Source organism: Tyto alba, unplaced genomic scaffold, assembly GCF_018691265.1.
Source record: "Tyto alba isolate M040663 unplaced genomic scaffold, T.alba_DEE_v4.0 Super-Scaffold_45, whole genome shotgun sequence".
Classification (NCBI taxonomy): domain Eukaryota; kingdom Metazoa; phylum Chordata; class Aves; order Strigiformes; family Tytonidae; genus Tyto; species Tyto alba.
Window position 1 is genome coordinate 17,827,580 of NW_024881321.1, and position 20,029 is coordinate 17,847,608.

Sequence of the window (20,029 nt, forward strand, 5' to 3'; positions counted from 1 at the left end):
ACACTGTCTAAAAAACATACTGAATTGTCTGTTGTCCTAAAACAGGAATGATTTTGTCAGTGGGGAAAGGGGTTGCTTCATCTCCTGGTGTGTGACATTTTTTTAGCACCAACATCTTTGTCTGGCCTATGAAAGGACTAGAAGAAGACTGAGGGAGGAAAAAAAGGTTTAATTCAGTTATTAGTAAGGTATTCGGAGTATTCAGGTAACTTTCCAAAACTGAAGCTGTTGCTTGTGACATCTCTTTTCTGATCTTCCTGTATCACATCTAATAGGTGTTTTCATCCCTCTAAAGAGTTTTCCTTGGTTCCTAGCAACTTGTATTTATTCCTACAAAATTTCTTCTCCCTGACCTTGCTAAATACAGTCTTGTCTTGCTTATCCATTCAGAATACATTTACAAAAAATTACTTATCTGGGTGTGTCATTGATTGAACTCATTTTTTTCTTTGCATGTCTCCACATTAAAAATAAGCTCCATATATTTGTTTTAAGGGTTCTTCCTATCCTGCCATCTATTGTTCATCTGTTACCAATCTGTTAGTCTCTCTTACACAGGGGCTTATGCTGCCAGATTTTATCATCTACTTAATAAATTTTCAGAAGGATATCGCTATAATTTTTTTCCCAGGCCTGAATGAAATCCTTTTGATATACGGAGATATCTCCTTTGCCTATTTTGGGTCTCTCCTTGGTCTTTTTTTTTTAATGATTATACAATAAACTTGTTAGGCTGCTTGTGTGTTATGATCACTGCCTGTCATACTAAGCCTATGCTCTTGCTGTTCCCTGTAGTGCTGACCATCACTTCTAGTCATCATTCATTGTATGCTAAAATCTATAATTTCTTAAATTGTAAAGTTTCTAGGCAGCATGGTAACACAAATAATGAAAGACACTCTATGTCTGTGGAGTTCTAGTTATGTTGAATATTTTACTCAAGAGTTTGAGTAGCTATTTAGGGAGCATTTTGTTGATTTGGGGTTTGTGGTTTTGGTGGTGGGGTTTTTGTTTTGTTTTGTTTGGGTTTTTTTGTTTTGTTTTGTTTTGTTTTTTCCCCCAGTGATACAGAACAGGGCAGGAAAACCTGAATCACTTATTTGTCCAGTAGCTTAATGTGATCTTTCTAGCATTGCCTCTTCTGGTTGTGGGGTCTTTTTCTAGGTGAATGTTGGTTTTATTTTGTTGGATTTTTGTACACTTATTTCATGTAATCTGGCAAAATAATAAATGGTATTTTTTCAATTGCATTACTTTTCCTACAGTTCTGAATAACCGCAGGAAAAATTATGGAAAGATTACTCATTGGCTTAATAAGAAAAGTATTAGAAGTACAGATAATATTTTAATGCGGTCATACACATACTCCATTCCCCTTTACGATTTTTTTTTTTTGTTGTTATTAACAAAGTGATAATTATCTTCACAACCTTAGAGGGTTAGAATAGGAGTTCAAAATATACTGCCTTCTGTTTTATTAGTTACTAAATACTCATCACTTTCCCTTTTCCCTATTTTCATTAAAATACAGTAATTTGGCCTTCTTCCCAATCTTGGCAAGACTTAAAGATGGTATAGAACTAAAAGAGCTTGGTGTATTACATATGGAGTCTTCTGAGTGAATTTTCTTATTGTACTTCCAAACTACCTTGTTTTTTTAAACAAGTCAAAAAGGGTAGGTTCTGCAAAGCCTTATGGCTTGTGCCTAGTCCCACAAACCTCTACATAAGGGAACAAAATTTCTTTAAGAGCTTGGTAAAGACCCTTTATTTTCCCCTTATGCCCATTTTCCTCTTTGAATTTATGGTCGATCCCTATTTTTCATTATTGGTAGGTAGTGTAAGAAAAATAGAAAAATGGGGAAAGTGTTTACATGGCCTTATGAAAAAAAAGCCCTCCATATTTTGCAATGCAGCCAGACTCAAATACTGAACTAGCTCTGTGAACTGTAGAGGTTATTACTGTATATACACAGAAAGCCATACTCATTTTTCCAAGACACTCTTTAAACTTTTTTCAAACTTAAATTGCCTTTACTTGCCCTTGGTTTTGATGTCATGTCTTGTAGTGTAAAATGGAAAGAGAATAATGAATTTAAAATGGTACAGTGTGGCATTTTGGTTTTTGTGTTTGGTTTTTTTTTTTTTTTTTTTTCCCCTCAAAACACTGGCTGCAAACTGCAGATTCATTTTCTTAATAAACTTACAGGTATGTGTATTTTCTGTTGTTTTGCACCCTTGTAGAAGATATTCCTAAGTGTTACTGGTAAAAATATTCCTTACTCTTTATAAATACTTGCTGTCCGTACATTCAGCCTTTGTAGAAACTGTGTTCTTTCTGTCTCTAAATAGTGAGAGTCGGCCCCTTGGCTATGTGTCCTGAAAGACAACCACCTTGCCTCTTGCCCAGTAAAAGTTGAAACTGGTATTTAAAGCATCTCATGTTAGATGAAGTTGCTTGTATTTCATTATATGTTCGTGTGGTTTGTTTTAATAAAATATTAATTTGTCGTATTTCTTACAGTTGTATCTATGTAGGTATGAATCTACACAAACATGGCGTAACTGTTACAGAATTCTTGTGCCTATGTGTAAGCCTGCTTACTAGGTGGATTATGGAATGAAAAGAGAGCCATCTATACCTTTCATTCAGGCTTATCATTTTATGTGAATCTTAAGTGTCTTTACTGCAAATCTACCAATAAATACATTTCCTCAAATAGCATTGGGCAGGAAATATGATGAAGCTTTTAAAGTAATCTTTCCCTTCTGAGAAAGATAACGGACAAATAGCTCTGGTCTTCTACATTATCATTTTTGAAAACAGCATTGGGAACTGCAGATTTGAGTTTTGTGGAGAGCTTGGCTAAAGAAGTAGATTAGGATTTCATTGTTTTTCCATTAGAGAGGATAGAGGAGTATTACTTGCTACATGTTTTTTTCAGGTATTTATATTTGCATCTGTTTATTAGCTGACTTCTTTATTTTAAACTGGAGAGCCCCAGGTGACTGGAAAAGATTTTACTATAGGATATGTTTTTTACCAGCAGAAATATAATAGGCTGTGAAATGTTAACTTTTTTGAAAATACACAGCGTTCCTACATCTTTAACTTTTTCTCCAAAATGTATTTCTTTCATCAGTAGAAGTAGTGTTTCAAAATAGGATTTGTTTATGCCACAGCGTACAATTAGTTTTTTCTTGTAATTATGAATGGTCAGTGTGTGTATAGTAACAATAGCTTCTGAATTCAGTTATGTTCTCCTAGACTCTGAGAACACAAATATTTCAAATTGGTTTAGATCACATATAGTTACTAATTCTGCAGCTGTTGTTGTACATAACTTATCTGAGTAGAAGAAGAATATCTGATTAAAAAGTGAGCACCCAGTTGTAGGCTACAGTTGTCCAAGCTCAGTAGGTGCTTCAGTCTCTCTCTCCTTCTTACGTGGTTTAATGTTAGGTAAAAGATCCCAAATCACTTTTCGTATTGTGATGTATATAGTAGTATAGGAAAGATGATAAGAAAGCCTTTGGTTTAGACGCTGTTCAGAAGTTCTAAACAGGCAGCTGAGAATCACTTGAAGATTCATGTTTTTTATCTGGCACTTAATCTTTGTCTACTTCAAAATATGGTGTTCAGTCGTAGTTTGAAAGGATTTTTCATGTAAAAGAACACCTTAAAAGGTGCATCTACTACAACATATATTCTGTCTCTTGGCTCAAAAGGTCATCAAAGATCACGATTTTTTTGAATTGCTGAAACCCAGTAGCTCCAGTGTGAGCAGTGGTGTCAGGTATTCTGAAGTACTCATTAAGTCAAATAATATCATATTTATTCATATGTGATCTGACCCATGATTTCTAGTTAAAGTGAATATTCAGTAATTTTCTATTTTGTGACAAAACACTTTCAAAATGACTGAAATACTTTAATGCTTTAGTAAATAGTGCTGAGAGTGTTTTCATCTTCCTTTCATAAATGTATTTAAATAAATAAAACATGGGGATTTTGTGTGTCTTTGTTAGCACTATGATTTATTCAGACTTATTTATTGAAACTTGAATCTCATTTATTCTCCTTAAATTTTGGAAAGTATGGATGTTGCAATGTATTTCACATTGTAGATAATCTGTTATGATATGTTATGATGTGATAGGTATGCGAGCGTACTCATTTAATATTATTCTGTGGTTTTCTTTTCCAGTTTCTCAAGCAGCTAGGTATACATCCTGACTGGCAATTTGTAGATGTTTATGGTATGGAACCAGAACTGCTTAGCATGGTGCCAAGACCTGTCTGTGCAGTGTTACTTCTCTTTCCAATAACAGAAAAGGTAAATGTTTATTTAATAATTAGCTAATCACTTCTGTAAATGAAATGGGAACAAACAGTTTGAATCTTGTACATTGATGTCATAATAGAGTCAAGATGAGACTCAAACCTTATTCAAGAGACTTCTTAATTAAAAACAACAAAAAATGCTTCCTTCAGAACCTTCTTTTGATAACCTTACAGGTATATTTCTAATTTCTTTTCAAGTTGAAGTGGGAAAAGCTAGTGTAGAAGCAGAGAGTAATACACCTCACATTTTTCTATTACAGACAATTTAAGGCATTTTTTAAATTTAAGTATGCACTGTGAAATGGCTCAGTTACGCTACTTTTAGCAGAAAGCTACAATAGCACAAGCAAAATAAGAGGTAGGGTGGAGGACTATATCAAATGCAACTACTTTTTGACTCTTCATACCAAACTTCAATCCACTTTCAGTTCCATCATCAGTACCAATATGGCTTTTGCTTCTTGGATAGATGGGGGCATATTTCTAAGATTAAAGATAATCCCCTTCCCCTGCCCCCTTCTTCCTCTATGTTAGACTTTGAAATACTTGATTTGGTTGAATCTTCAAGTCTGCTTATTTTGTGTCATCATATGCTTCTACATAAAGAAGACATCCATCGTAGGTATCTTCAAGTGTTACGTAGGTTGAAATCTGTGATTCATATTGATCTTTCAATTCATAAAAATCTTACATGATTGTGATGTCAGCTAAGATGTTTGAGGTGAATTTGCCCAAACATCTTCCTTTTAATGTGTCTCTCAAAGACCATATAATTTATTAAGTATAAAGCAGTTACCTGTTAAAGCTTAACTTCTAGAACAAAACATGTTTAAATGGAGAGTCAGTCCTTTTACTCATTAGGTCCTGTAAACCTTTGCATTCTCAGTTTCTCCAAAACAGCTATGCAGACAGTCCTTTTTGGGGTTGATTTCAGCCACCTTGATAATTTGAATTTAAGCAAAGCCTTAACTGTCTTCACCTTTCTTCAGGAAATATACTTTCTTCCACCTTTGAGGCATTGTTTTCTGTGTGCTGTGGTTTCTGTCTGGCTGCTTAAGCTATGTGTCTGAGCTCCTGCTGTGACTGTCACTTTTCTTTTACTTCCCTTCCTGTGCAAACTTCCTTTCTTGGATCATGCTATGGAAGCATCATCCCATAGGAAAAAACCTTTCCCTTGTTCCAGAAAGTGTATCCGATTTCATCCTGAAGAAGCATATAACAAACAGAACCAGAGAAACAGTATATGCTCTGTTGCATTGATCAGTGAAATTTGACCACCAGCCAAATATTTGAGATTTTCTCCAGCATGTTAATCCTTCAGAAACATAAGGGACACAAGTGTTTCTATCAACTGTTTGGCCTGAGTGTGTGAAGGCTGAATCTTTCATGTGAAGTCCCAATGTCCTGAAGCTTTTGTTGTTCAGTGTGAACTCCACAAGACTCTTGATCATTATTATTATTTCATATTTCTGGAGTACTTTTCCCCTCCTCGGTCTCCTTTTCAATATGGTCTGTTATTTTCTGCATTAATTTATTATATATTTATTTTCTTGGCTGTGTCTATGCTTACAGAAGTGTGCCTCAATTAATTTTGCTGCCTTTGTAAACACTTTTCTATCATGTCTTTGTTCTTCTGTCTAGAAGTTCCTTTCTTTCATGTTTCTTATGTATCTTATTTACTTGAACTTACTTTTAGGACAAGATATCCTTGTTAGCTCACACCCAGTCTTAGAGTTATTGTCCAGTTTAAAGGTCAATGACTTTCTTAGTCTGCATTGAAGGCTCTAGACAGAGTGAACACTGTGAGTGTTGGGTATTTTGGGCATGGTCCAATGAATACATATCATGAGATAGCTCAGGTTAGGAGAAACCTCTCGAGGTGATCTGGTCTAACCCTTGCTCAAAATAATATTTTTAGCATTCTCAACATTTATATATTTTTTTTTTTTGCCATGGAGTTTGTTTTGGTTGGCAGGGAATGAATGATAGCTATATTGTTTCCCTTCTCTGATCTGAATTTTTGTCTGATTATGCACTATGAATTTTTTTTTTTTCCATTAATGCTATTTTTGTGAACTTGTAGATAAGTGGTGTCAAATTAAAATGCTTTTTAAATGCTTTTGCTGTTACTTAGACTATTCATAACACTCAGACAAGCTGCAAGCATGGAATCATGATGCTGGAAAAATTTGTTTCTTTCTTTTCAGGAAGAATTCCTTGATGATAACATTCTGCATTCGATCTTTACTTTTGTCATACTTGTATAAAAAACCCATCTACTTCAATATTTATTTCTTTTTTTATAATCTACAAAGGTACCTAGTAAAAGAGGAAGAACGAACAGCATTGTCTGGAACACTTGCAGTTTTCTTTCATTCTTTTTCTGTTTGAGATGAAAACCTTAAAGTGATTTTTAAACAAACAAACAAACAAACAAACAAACAAAAAAACAACCTCTCCAAAAAGAACCAACAAACCACAACCCACAAAAAGCCCCCACAAATCTAACACACTGTTGCACAGTATAACAGATTTTAGTCAGTTATGATTTTTACAAAACAAGTACTTTTGAGGCCATGACCACTATATAAATCTTATTTTATATTCCTGGAAAAAATGAAATGTGAAAATGGAATTTGTAAGAATCCTTCATGCTGATTAAACACCTGAAATATTATGGTTTCCTTGATAACACTTTGAGACCTCTGTCATTAAAAGCTTTTTATTGGATTGAAGGGAGATGGTGACAGGTGCTCAGATGAAGGAAATACTTTGAACATTTTTGAGATTGTTAGGTAACACATATTTCAAAATTATGTTTCAAGCGTGATTGGTTTTTGGCTAGTGACAAGGCACCGATTTAAGAAACAATGCAGAGCTGTTCAGTTGAGTAAGCTTATATGTACTTGTTGGGCCACGTGTGTTAAAAGCGTTTCAAATTACAAATCGACTTTTGTTTTTTATTAGTTAGCTATTGCTTTTTTTTTTAATTATTTTTGGTTGGATAATGTAGCCAGTATCTATTTGTACTGTTTGTGAATGTCTTTAACTTTCCTTCTAGTATGAGAGCTTCAGAACAGAAGAGGAGGAGAGAATAAGAGCTAAGGGGCAAGATGTCAAATCATCCGTTTATTTCATGAAGCAGACCATTAACAATGCTTGTGGAACAATTGGGCTGATTCATGCTATTGCAAACAACAGAGATAAAATGAACTTTGGTAAGTTTTTTTTGTTGCTTGGGTTTTTTCTTGCCTTTTCCCTTTTTTTCCTTAACTGTAAGGGGAGGAATGGAGGGAAAGATATGTTTTGTACTGTTTTCTCTGAATATAACAACTCATAAATGATGATCCCTATTCAAAGGGCATTTCTACCTTTAATTATGAAAACATTATGTCATATTAATCCACGTACTAAACCACTAGAAACGTTGAAAACTACAGGAGGTGGCTATTCCTCTTGCAATCAGCCTTCAGTGTCTTAAAGATACAATGTAACTATATCTTTAAAACTTTTGTTGTCTGTTAAGTATACTGTAAGCTTTGAATGAAGTTGGAGTTAAAATATGACTAATTATGTCTTTTTTTATTTTTGAAGAAACTAACTCTTCACTGAAAAAGTTCCTAGAAGATTCATTATCTATGACTCCTGAAGAGAGGGCCAAATATCTAGAAACTTATGAAGTCAGTATCGTGTTTCTACTTCTATTTAAAATTATTTAAGAATTACTTGCATGAGAAGGTACTGTCCTTAGGACTTGATCCAGAGTAGCACTTAAACAATTCGATTTTACATGTGATTTTGTGATCAGAGAGTTGATACAAAGAAAACTGCTTTGCCTGCCCACAGCTCACTCAGCAGAATGGATTTTGTCAATGTTCCTCATCCATATTAATTCACTGGCTTACTTTAAAATTACTTTTAAATGGATGAGAAATGTATGCATAACCTTTTGGTGGGGTCAGGATCCGGTTTAATGGTCGATTTAAGCTGATCTGGGGCTATTGCTGAAATGATCATCCTTCTGCTGCCTCTTTTCATTTGTGCCTTCTAGTTGTCTCTTTTTGGCTCTTGCAGTGTGGGCCATACAAAAAGCTGATTTGGCTGAAATATAATCTCCTTCCCCCACCACCCCAAACAATTAGATGAGCTAGCTGATAGTGTGGGTAGCCAGATCGTTAGCGCTGTTTGAAAGGATGTGTCAAACATCTGGTCAGTGGTGGAAGGGGAGAAGGTGCTGTTGCTGCTGATCGTAATGATGATCCTCTTTCAAAATTAAAATCTTGATGATTTCCAAGTTTGAGTTCAGTTTAAGCTTACTGTGAAGCCTTCAGGAATAACGGTGTTAACCTGTGGCTGAGGGATGTATTAACAAGCAGAAACTGTAGAGGTTCAATGAGATTTTCTGTAGAGATGTTGGACATAAGATGTCTGATCAGAGCTTCTATCTAAAATACTTTGTCTACTCAAGAAGTGATACATAACAAAAACACCTGCCTGTAGTGTTTTCTGTGTGCAAAAGTGCCATTACAAACTGTTAGGTGTTTGATTTGAATTGACTGTGATGAAACTGAAATATTGGTCTTCCGAGATCCTTGGAAGTGGAGATTATTTGTTTAGGAATTTTTTATTTACTTATTACATACACTGAACAAAAATAGTTACATCTATGGCATTTGATAAAATTAAGAGTATACGTAATCCGTAAACCACTGAAACTCTCTCATTTAATGTCTGATTGAAATATGTTTTAATTTTAGGCTATTCGTGTCACTCATGAATCCAGTGCCCATGAAGGTCAGACTGAGGTATTCATTTTTTTTAAAAAATCTTTGTTAATAACTACTTTGAGTTGAATATAATTGAAATTAAAACAATCCTCTATTAAAGGTTTACAGTGAAATGGAGATCATTGCTTAGTTTGCAGCATTGTGTCATCAAACAAAAAACAGGGCACAAAATCAAGTGTCATTGTTGAGGGGAAAACCAAACTTAAAGCTTGTTTGTGAAGTTTTGTTTTGGGGTTGGTGTTTGTTTTTTTTTGTTTTGTTTTTTTTTAAGCTTTTATATAACATGACTGATATTTTCAAGCATCGTTTCAGAGTAAAACGGCCAGTAACAGTACTTTTAATGAAAGTTGAAGTTTTGATGTTGCAAATTTGTAGCTGAGACTGTAAGATCCATAGTAATCACACAAGTGGATTAAACATTTTATGAGAGTCTGAAAAGTTTTCCTTCAGAAAATAAATAGTACAATATTTGTTTTGTCATTGTGTATGTGCTGTTTGTGTACAAATAGTAATTCAGAGTAATTTTTACTAATACATGTATTTATAAACTTTTATCCCCCAACAGATTGGGCGATATTTAAAAAAAAAAAAAAAAAAAAAAAAAACACAGAAAAAACACCCAACCCCAAAACCAACAAAAAAACATAAAAGAAACATAAACTTCACACTTGGCATTTTTCTGCATCAGTCATACTATGACAGTCTTCTGTCCTTCCAGTTCAGATTTCAGTATCTGTTCCACAAAAATAAAATTGATTAGATCATTGCTACCACTGCATTTTTTGACAAAGAGATAAACCCTCCTTTGTTTGGCTGTGATTCCAGTGTCTCATCTGCCTTTTTTTTTTTTTTTTTTGAAGTACAGTAGATGATGAGATTTTCTTTCTTCTTATGACTTGTGGGGTATCTTCTAAACAATGCAGGAGAAAGCAAAGCAGTCCTTTCTGCTTCCCCTTGCCTCAAAATCTGGAAATTAAAATTAAGAGAATTGTTTTAACTATTTCTATTGTGAAAAACTTTGTGATATTTTCTTTAAAAAAATCCACTGCTCTTTCTTCTTATCTCTTTTCTCTAAATTAATCAAGGTTCTGTATCTCAAGAAAAAATGTCAGAGCAGTCATATTTCTCTTCCTTTTTTAAGTGAGAGACTCCAAAAATCTGGTCTGTTTTCTTTACAAATTAGTCCTTTTCTAGATATTCTTGACAAGCTCAGTAAGATAGAGGCTGTGAAGATTGTTCCCACAAACTGCTGAAGAGTGAATCTTTTCCTAAGATCCTTGTGAAAGAGAAAAACTTCTTCAGGCGTTTTGACGTACTGTGACATTCATCCAGGGAATGATTTGTCTATGGATTCTTCTGGCAGAAATTACAGAATGATTGTGAAAGAAAATGCAAGGGCTACACAGTTCCTGAGAGTCTTTGTAAAGATTCAGGAAGCATCTAAGTGATGATGGAATCCCCTAATAAGGGACAATTAATATTCTGGACTTACACAGATTAATTTGTTTCCCAATCAAGATAACCATAGTAGAAAAGATTAATAGTTGTGTGGAAATATTAAGACCTTTTTTTTGTAATAAAAACTTACAAGATTGTTTTAGCAATCATGTCTAAATGCAAATATTGAATAGGTAAGTTCCTTGCTAAATAACTATTATTTAATTTTTCATAACTGAATCTGGAAGTAATTCAATATGGATATTCCTTAGACTGGTAAAATAAGTTTTTCCTGCCCTTCTATTTTCAAAGTTGAAAAAGTACAAAGACTGAACACATGTTCTAGGACCATTTTTCAGGATACTTCTGATCCATCAACCAAGGAGAGAAGAAATAAGCAGGTTATCTTTTTGGAACATCTAATTGCCTGAAGATCCTGTCCTACCATAGTGTAGTTAAATTGGCAGCAAGGCCTCCTCTTTCATCTGTACAGGAGGAATTGCTTTACTTGAAAGTACAATTCTTTTTAAGCAAAGCAAGATCTGAAACATTAATATGCTGAGAAGTGTAATTGAGGGTTGGAGTGAGTTAATTTAGTCTTTTTCCTTCCAATGGTACATTTTAAATGTTGCTGTATACCTCTTCACGTAGTGGTGAAGGGACTGATGAACAGCATGCCCTTGAAGATGCTGAAATTAGCCTATGCAGGTCATACAAGGATATTGACATGTCCTGCTGGGTAAATGAATAACTTCTAGCACCTTTGGAGCAAGAGAGAAGAGAATCCCATTCTTCCTGCATATACATTATTGCTACAGTTATTTTCCTGAGAACTTAAACTTCCTTTCAGAGCACTGGAAAGGAACATGTTTGTCTTCCTATGACACTGCTGGGTTTCTGTTCTTCACCCCCAGCGACCCTAAACAGCAAGGGCATTTTGCATAGAAACCTTTCCTTCAAATAAAGTGGCTTATATAGTTGCTTAATAATAGTAAGTGCTGTAGCTTTGCAAGCAAAAAGTCATTCCCAGGTTCCTACAGAATTAAAGATTAAGAAGATATGCAGACCTACTCTTCTAGGATGGTTAACTTGGCTTGCATGCTTTCTAAGAATAGCCTGCTCTGGGGGTAGTTCTGTCCCTTAGATAGGTATTTGATACTACTATCCACTCAAATTCTTCTGAAAATGTTGCTTAAGATCAACTGTGTTAGACTGAATTAATTTCCAAAAGTGTAATCTATGACAGATGGCCTTGCTGATTTGGTTAAGTAACAATGTACCAGTTCTCAAGATGTTGTTCTTTCCCTCCCCATGCGAAACACACCATCACACCATAGATCAGTATTGTGGGATAAAAATAAAATTTTCTGCAATCTTGAGATATGGAAGGTTTAAAAATAGCGAAGAATACAGACAAGTTATATTCTGACAATTTTTTTTTTCCTGGGCTCTGATTTCTCATAGTTTTGAGGATTCAGCCTTTAATGCTTTTAAGTAAAGCCTTTATTTGTTGATTGCTCCTTGACAGTCTTGCTAAGCCATCTCAGTGACTACTTCATTTTTACAATATGCAAGTGGATTTTCTGCTTTTTTTTCTGTTCTGTGTATGTGGGTATTTCAAACCTTGAAATAAAGCAAGGTTATCTAGAAATAAAAGGTAGCAGTAATAAAGCAATGCTATCTTTCTAGTATCTGTGCATTTCATCTATTCACCGTGTCCAGTAGGTAGGATTTGTTTCTGTTTTAGAGTAGTCTGTAATCGGATTATTTTTATTTAATTTCTTACATTTTTAAGAAAAGTTATGTTTGAAAAAAAAAATGGTATCTGACAAGATATTACTTGTATAATATTAGTAGGATGTCACATTCTACATTCCAGTTAGTGAGTGATTGCTGGCAGAGAAGCATTACAGTGGTCAGTTTGCTTCTGGGATTTATCACCAATGTGTGATCTCCATAGGTGAAGCATTAAGATGAATTGCTAAGCAAATGGATTGAAGCTGAGAGCTATAAAGTGTTGTGCCTTGATGGACATTTTAACAGGCTTTCTAAGTTTGATAGCTGTGATTAATTTGCCTACTTTCAAAAGTTAAAAACAAACAACAAAAAAGGCTGTGTGTCTAGCGATTTTACATAATTCTTAGCATCGCATTTAAAACTTTTACAGACCATCCATACACTGGATTAGAACTGAGTATTTCTGGGAGGTTTTTTGTATTAAAATATGTGAGGTTTTTAATGTTTAGTGAATTTTTATTAAATGATTTAAAAATTTTCTTAAAAACAGAGAATTTTTTTGTTCTTTCAAAGGGATTAGATTTTAAGAAGAGCTAGGCAGTTTTCATTTTGCTAATTCATTTCAAGTTTGCAAATTAAAAGGACTGTAAATTTGGGCTTATCTTTCAGGACAGGTTTTGGACCAGGTTTGATTCAAGTTCTGTGTTAAGACTCCAGGATTCTGTGGCTCCATGGCTTATTTTTTTGCTACAGTAAAACAAATAATTAGATAAAGCAGTCCTATGACTACCTCTGTGTTTTAAAAAAAAAAAAAAAAAAAAAAAAAAAAAAAAAAAAAAAAAAAAAAGTAGGTCTGTTTAAAATTACTTTAGTAGGAAGCAGTAAGATCTGGGAATAATTCCACGGAAGCGTGGTGTTGGTTTCAGGAGTTTCAAGGTTGGTTTGATTCTGAGCCCATGCTCCAGTACCATAATGAGGGCAATTAACGTAAGACTCTTGTAACAGTCTTTCTGTTAAACTTTATGCTCCTGAGGCTTATCCTTTCCCAAGTGACAGGTATTTCATATCCAAAGCTGCCAAAAAAAGGCTCGATGTCTTTACAACAAAGCTTCATGGGTCCAGCTTCCTCTCCTTTCTGTGGGATAGCTCCTGAAAGGCAGCTATTGCCGAGACTAGAATAGTTGCCAGCTACTCAAGAGCCTCTTTACTCTTTCATGGGTCTTCTGCTGACCATATACTTTTGTTTATAACATTTAGCACGTCTGAAGATGTGGAAAATATAATCAGCTTCTTTGCGGAAACTGCACACGCTTTTAAGCTGGTCCTTATATTGTTGCTTCGTACTGAGCAGTGTTTGACTTTTCCTGTTCATTTGTTTTGCATTTGTTTTTTTCTCTTTTTGTTCTTTGTGTGACTCCTTCAGCAGTTAATGAACTGCTGAAATCCTGTACTACCACACGTCTTAACATTTCTCATACTCTCTTATAAAAAACAAACAAAAAAAAATCCAAAACCTTCAAAAATATTAGAGAGACAATACAGTTTGTGGACGCTAGAGCATCCTCATTAGCTGTCTAATGTACCGTAATGAAGAAGTTATGGCAAAATCTGAGGGACAAAAAGTAGCAATTAACAGCACTGATCAGGGTTAGGTTCAAATCTAACTTCTTTGTATTAATATCTTGGGTTGCTTTCTTTCAAAACAGTTGTAACGAGAGAATTTTTTTCAAAGCAGGAAAACATGTCTTCACATGAGAGACTTCCAGATCTAGAGTCTTTTGCAGAGCAAATAGCCCTTTTGAATTTGGAGTTGGGGAAGAAACTTACTTGGTATCCTGTGGACTCATTTTTATTAATAATAAAAAGTTACTGTGTAGTTTTCTGAGAGAGTAGGAAAGGAGGAAAATAGGAAGGGATGCTTGTTACAGAAATAAGAAGAAATTGTTTAACTCAATTAAACAATGGTATGCTATGATAGCTTGTGGGAAGTTATTCCAGGTAGAAAATATTATCTGTACTGATTCTTGAAACAAATGGCCTTTTTGATGTGTGAATATAATAATGTGAGTAGCAAGATATTTTTGTTCTGCTCTCATATCACTGACATCCACATCCACTTCTTTGCAACTATTCTTCTTTACAGTTCAAATCCACAGCAGGGAAAATGGTGAGCTATACCATATAAAGTACTTTTAAAAAGATTCATTTGCCTTTAGTTAAGGAATTAGGTCCAGAGAACAATCTGTATTCAATTTCTGCATTTCTAAAGAACTCTTATTCAAATACTGTTCTGGTAATAGTATCTGAACTTTTAGTCAGCTGTGTGTGTCTGTGTCTGTTGAAATAATTCTGGATTGTCAGATTACCAACAATATCTTTTGTCTTCCATCAAACTCCTGAAACAGCTCATCCTATAGCATTGTAGGAGCTATTGCTGGCATAGGGGATTTAGAAGCACACCCTTGGGAAGAGAGGAGGCTTAACAGACTACACTTAGATCAGCTTTTGCTGCTGTGGACAGCAAATACTCAGATAGTTGTGGTGTTAAGTAATTGACAGGCTGTTTGTGCAACATCAGGGTATCACTAACTGCTGACACAGGGCTTTCCATATCACTTTTTGTTATAAAGTTCAAATGATAGAGTGAACTTTTTATTATGTCTTGTGGTACTTGCTGCATATGGAACCACTTCTGTGTTTGAGGTTGAAATTTTTTTGGATGGGGGAGTTTTAGCATGGTTTATGCATTACTGCTTAGCAGAATGTGATTTGTGGTCTTTGGGAAGTTTACTTCTTTAAATGTTATTACAGCATAGCTCAAAATGATGTTTCAATCAAGCTAATAAATATGAGTAAAATGGCCTCTTGAAATACCTGCATTAGATACTGGTTAGAGGATAATAAGAGCTTTTGATTTTGTTCATGGCCTAAATTCTTAGGAGAAAATTAAGAGTGCTCAAATTCCTATTTTTTTCCTCTTCTTTAGAGGCTATTGAGAATGTCCAACTAAATGAAGTTTAACCTAGTATATCAGTTACTAGTTATTATGGAAAAGAAAACAACTGGAATATAAAATATATCAACTATTTTCATGTAGCACAGAAAATACTGTCTTTGGTTCTGTAATTCCTCCTGTTTGTTTGGTTTTTATATTTTAGTACACTTCATACATCTATTTGCCAACTGACAGCTTTGGCTACTAGCACTGTAGGTTGGGCTAAATGAGGCTCAGAACTAAGACTGAGGTGCTGCATCTGAGCTGCCACTTCAAATAAAAACAACATTCTTGCACCTCATTAGACCTTTCAGAATATTGATGGTGGAAAACTTAGCCTTGAAAATCAAAACTGGTGTTTGACTCTGTCACTATAAAAGTCAGAAGTAAGAACTGGTCTCAGATGTTCACAAAAAACTGAAATACTTGTGCACATTAGTATGTTTTCTTAGATATACCTTTTGTTCACAAGTATAATCAAGAATATTTTTAACATGGATTGAAGTTGGAAGTCACGAAAAAAGCTACCACAGCTTGATTTCTTCCTTAACTCAAACCATAACTGCAAACTGTAGTCTGTAAACTTGTTTAGTGTGCCTTGAGAACTATAATATTGCTTGGAATGCACTAAGTTAGACTTTGATCACAGTAACAGTCGTTAACATTGGCAAGAACTAAGTAGAATCAATGCACTCTGTTCTCAACTGCTATAAAACTTGAACTTTCAAAGATCTCTGGTTCCCTGGGGCATTACAATTTATTGTTAGAGAAGAAACATAAAGGAGCTTCCCTTTTGCTCCTGCCAAGAACATATGGTGGGATTTTTTTCTTAAATAGCCCATATTCCTCAGTGTTTCTTCTGAATAATCCATGGTCTTGTAAAGAAACATTTGTGTCTCAGGAGAATATAAAATCAATTATATAACTGTTTCTAATATGATTTTTGTTTAGCTTAGCATTACAGAACAAGCATGTAAACTCCCCTGTAAAGGGAAAGAAGTTGCCTAAAAATCTTATCTATAGCTTTTTCTCCTTTACAGCCTATGCAGTAAAAGTATAAAAATGAGCGTACTAGAATCACATTAAATGTTTTGGACATTACACTTGGCTAGTCTTTGACACATTTCATTGCCCTGTTGCTTAACATGTCAGTGTTTCAGATACATGCATCAATCGGATTTCTATACTTTACTGAGCAAATAACTAGTAAGGTATTAATTAAGTATTATTCTGAATTGTTATTCCAGGTCTTAACCATAAAATCTGTATGAAGGAACTCTGATTCCTAGGATGAAACATAACTATAGAGGATATTCGCACCCATAAAGCAGCCCATGAGTTAATTAACAAGTATATAAGAAATAACAAGTGAAAGTAACAAAATGTTTCTACAGTTTTGCATCCAACATCTCTACCAACCAACTGCCATGAGGTGTTTTTTTTTTGTTTTTGTTTTGGTTTGTTTTTTTCATCTCTCCAATCCATAACGCTTCCAGTGCTGTTCTTGCACTATCTGTGTAAGAGACAGTAAGCAGCAGGCTCTAACCGTGTGTTTGCTCACTGTCATTTTAAGCAGGCTGATCATGACAGGTGACGGTTGAGTTCACACTCAACCTCTTTCCTTTAGGCAGAAGAGAAACTGATTTGGCTCATTTTTTTCTTTATCCGGCCAATAATTTGGGGGAAGAACATTGTAAGAACTTACAGTCCTTAAGACTGCCAACATTGATCAATATGGCTGAAGCTAGACAGTGAGCTAAAATTACTCAGAGAATTGATGTTGCATCAACCGACTTTGCTCAAGGAAGCACTCTAAAAATGAAGTAATTGGGTGTGCAACAATGCTGTTAAATTTATTTAAGAAAAAAAAAAAATCTTGTGGAGGAAAAACTAATTGAAAAAATCTAATTCATTTAGGTTTTGCAGAGCTCCCTAACCTTTGGAAGTTTTGTTTTTGTAACTCCACTATTTTTTGATCACAGAAGTCACCATTGTGATAATCTAGCTTGACTTTTGCCTAACATAGGCCATAGAACTTAAATTTAGGTCTTCAGAGAGAGATAAATTATCACTAATTTTGGAAAGATTTTTTTGGGTGCTCTGATCTCACCATTTTTCTCATCTTTAAGCTCTGTATTTACCCATAGGTCTAGCAAAGTAATACTCTCAGGGTACTGTCCATTTTTAAACATGGATTAAACTGACATGGAGAATACTGTAAAGATTTTCTTTTTACCAGCTGCAGGAACACTAATTAGACTTACCAGTGCAGAAGTTGATTAGCTGGCAGATGTAGCCCAATTCAGTTTAAAAAACATAGTCTCAGTTTCAATACATATTAATGCTGGTAATTGCAGTGTTGACAAAACAAGTAGGTCTGTGAGGAATGGGACTGATGAACCTTAACTTTCTAAGAATTTGCATGTTGTGCAGGCTTTTGTTGCATGTAAGGGAAGTTCTAGTTAGAAACAAGGCTTTTCTTACAGTTGAACTATTCATAATGTCTCTCATTTGAGTGAATTCTGTGGTGTGCTGTTGGACACAAGCTTATGAAGCAGCTTCTGCCTCTGTGGAATACTTCCTTTGTCAGGTTCCTCTTCCCTGTCTGGCTGTTTATCTTCTTAGAAAAGCTTGGAAGAACTTAATGTCTCTCACAATTTCACTACCACCACCAAAACAGGCTTGAAATGCTGATCAAAGATCACAGTTGTGAAGGAAGGAGGAGGAAGAGGACTTTTTCAGACAGTGTGATGCATATACTTAATTTGCATGTTAAAAGCCTACCAAGGATAATGAATTATAAGGAAGAAAAGCACTATTACTCTTTGAAATGTAATACAGACCCTTTACAACGCTGTGTTTAAATCAATAAGGAGTAATTACTTAAGCAAAATTTAAAAAGCCTCAAAAGGTGGTGAGGAAAAATGAGAGATATTAAGTACATTCTCTCTGAATATAATCTTAAAGCTATTATAACTCCTATATTGCCCATTTGGCTGGAAAAGTTGCACTTTCTGTTGTCACTTCAACATTCCCCCATCATGACTACAGAACTTACTGTATGGAAACTGTATAACAAAGGCCACAAAAGCTACGTTGGTTGGGAGGAGTTATTGCATGCCCGTGGACTGACTCAACTGATCAGATGCAGAACATGTGTCAGGGCCTCTGATCCCAGGATTGTGCACGTGAGACGAAGGCCAGGACTAAAACTGTTATATCTCCCTGTTTCCTAAGTTTCCAGTGATGTTGGTATGTAGGTAAAACTCAGATGATGTCTGTCCCAGTGCAGCTAGCATTTCTTTCTACACAGTGAAACAACCTCAAAAAGGAGGAAAGAAGAAAGCCCCAGTCACAGCATAGTTTATCAGCTGACAGACAGGGAAGCTTCCAGAGGAAGGTGAGGCATGGACTTGAACTTTCCACTGAGAAGATGCCCATGAATTTTTGTAACCACTAGCAAGTTAATAAGTAATAAATATTTATTAGAAAGAGATGGTCATGCAATACCAGATGCCATTTTGTCCTGTCAGGTCTTTGGTGCAGTAGAATTGGACTGGGATGCTTTGCTGGATTGGGTTCCCCAAACAAGATGAGCAGACAGATCCCTGTTTCTAGAACCTGACAGGTTTGGACGTGAGCCAAATCATGAGCTACTCGGCACTATCAAACTTCTGCACTTTTAGGTATGTGCAAAAGCACAGCTCTTGGTGCCTGATGAACTTTATAGGTGTTTCCTTTTAGAGCTTAGATTTAAATGGCTCTAGGCTTCAACAGCTGTATATAGGAATGAGGTTTGGATTGGGTCAGATAACTGCCTGAGCGTTGGGTTGGTTTGTTTTTTTTGACCTATTCCATGAAGCTTTTAACTTGTTTATTATGTATTTTTTTGCATTACAAACCATAAACAATGTGCTTACTGATTTATATAACAATAACATTCAATTCTATTTCAGAGTTTTTGTTTTACCACTTCAAATATTTGATCTACTGGAATTTTCAGCACAGACATATGCTCCTGTGATCTTTTCATCTTGTGAAGTTAGTCTAATTCTCTCTTCTCTGCAGTTTCTAGCTGTTCATAAGTCTTGTTTGAATAGTGTCTCAAGTTATGATTCATCTTCCACATTTTAAATTAAATGTGAAATGTATGGCTTTGTATCCTTTATTTGGAGATGTGTATTTAACATTAATTTCATATTAATACTGACATGTAATTATTTTTTTTAAATAGCCAGTTGAAAACTTCAGTTGACGTAGCTTAATTTGTGCTTATTATTAAAGCAACACATGGAATTTTATGGCTCTTGCAAACTTGTTAATTAGACATAATCCATCATTAACTTTGCTTATTCCTATATACTGTTGAAATACGATAATACAAATGCAAAAGTGTATTTTCAGTGAGGAGGAAGTTTCTCTGTCTTGGCTGATCTCACTAGGGGACCCACTTGTACAGGAAATAAAGTATAAAAAGATTAAATGAATGGAATTTAAAATGAGGATAAATACTGACCTAGAAATATTAAAATATTAGTTGCCTTAAACTGAATTATAAGTTCCGTTTTGAGAACTTAGTCTTTTTTTGGTCTCATTACATTCAGGCAAGGGGTGTTTTTAATATATTCTCATTATTTTAGCAATATTAGCCAGAAAACAAAGATACAAGTACAGTCATTAAGACTGGTGATAGTGAAGAATAGTAGTAAAAAATGGTAACAGAAGTAAA

General features: G+C 34.8%; 1 protein-coding gene across 1 annotated transcript in view; it reads left to right on the top strand.

Annotated features, from left to right (window-relative positions):
• The window catches only part of UCHL3 (ubiquitin C-terminal hydrolase L3), a 46,068-nt gene that overhangs the window by 9,391 nt on the left and 16,648 nt on the right, over nucleotides 1-20,029 (top strand). Inside the window, exons 3-6 of the mRNA XM_032985939.2 lie at nucleotides 4,208-4,336; nucleotides 7,406-7,562; nucleotides 7,939-8,024; nucleotides 9,102-9,149. Coding sequence (XP_032841830.2) covers nucleotides 4,208-4,336; nucleotides 7,406-7,562; nucleotides 7,939-8,024; nucleotides 9,102-9,149 — 420 coding nt within the window. The remainder of the gene's footprint in view (nucleotides 1-4,207; nucleotides 4,337-7,405; nucleotides 7,563-7,938; nucleotides 8,025-9,101; nucleotides 9,150-20,029) is intronic.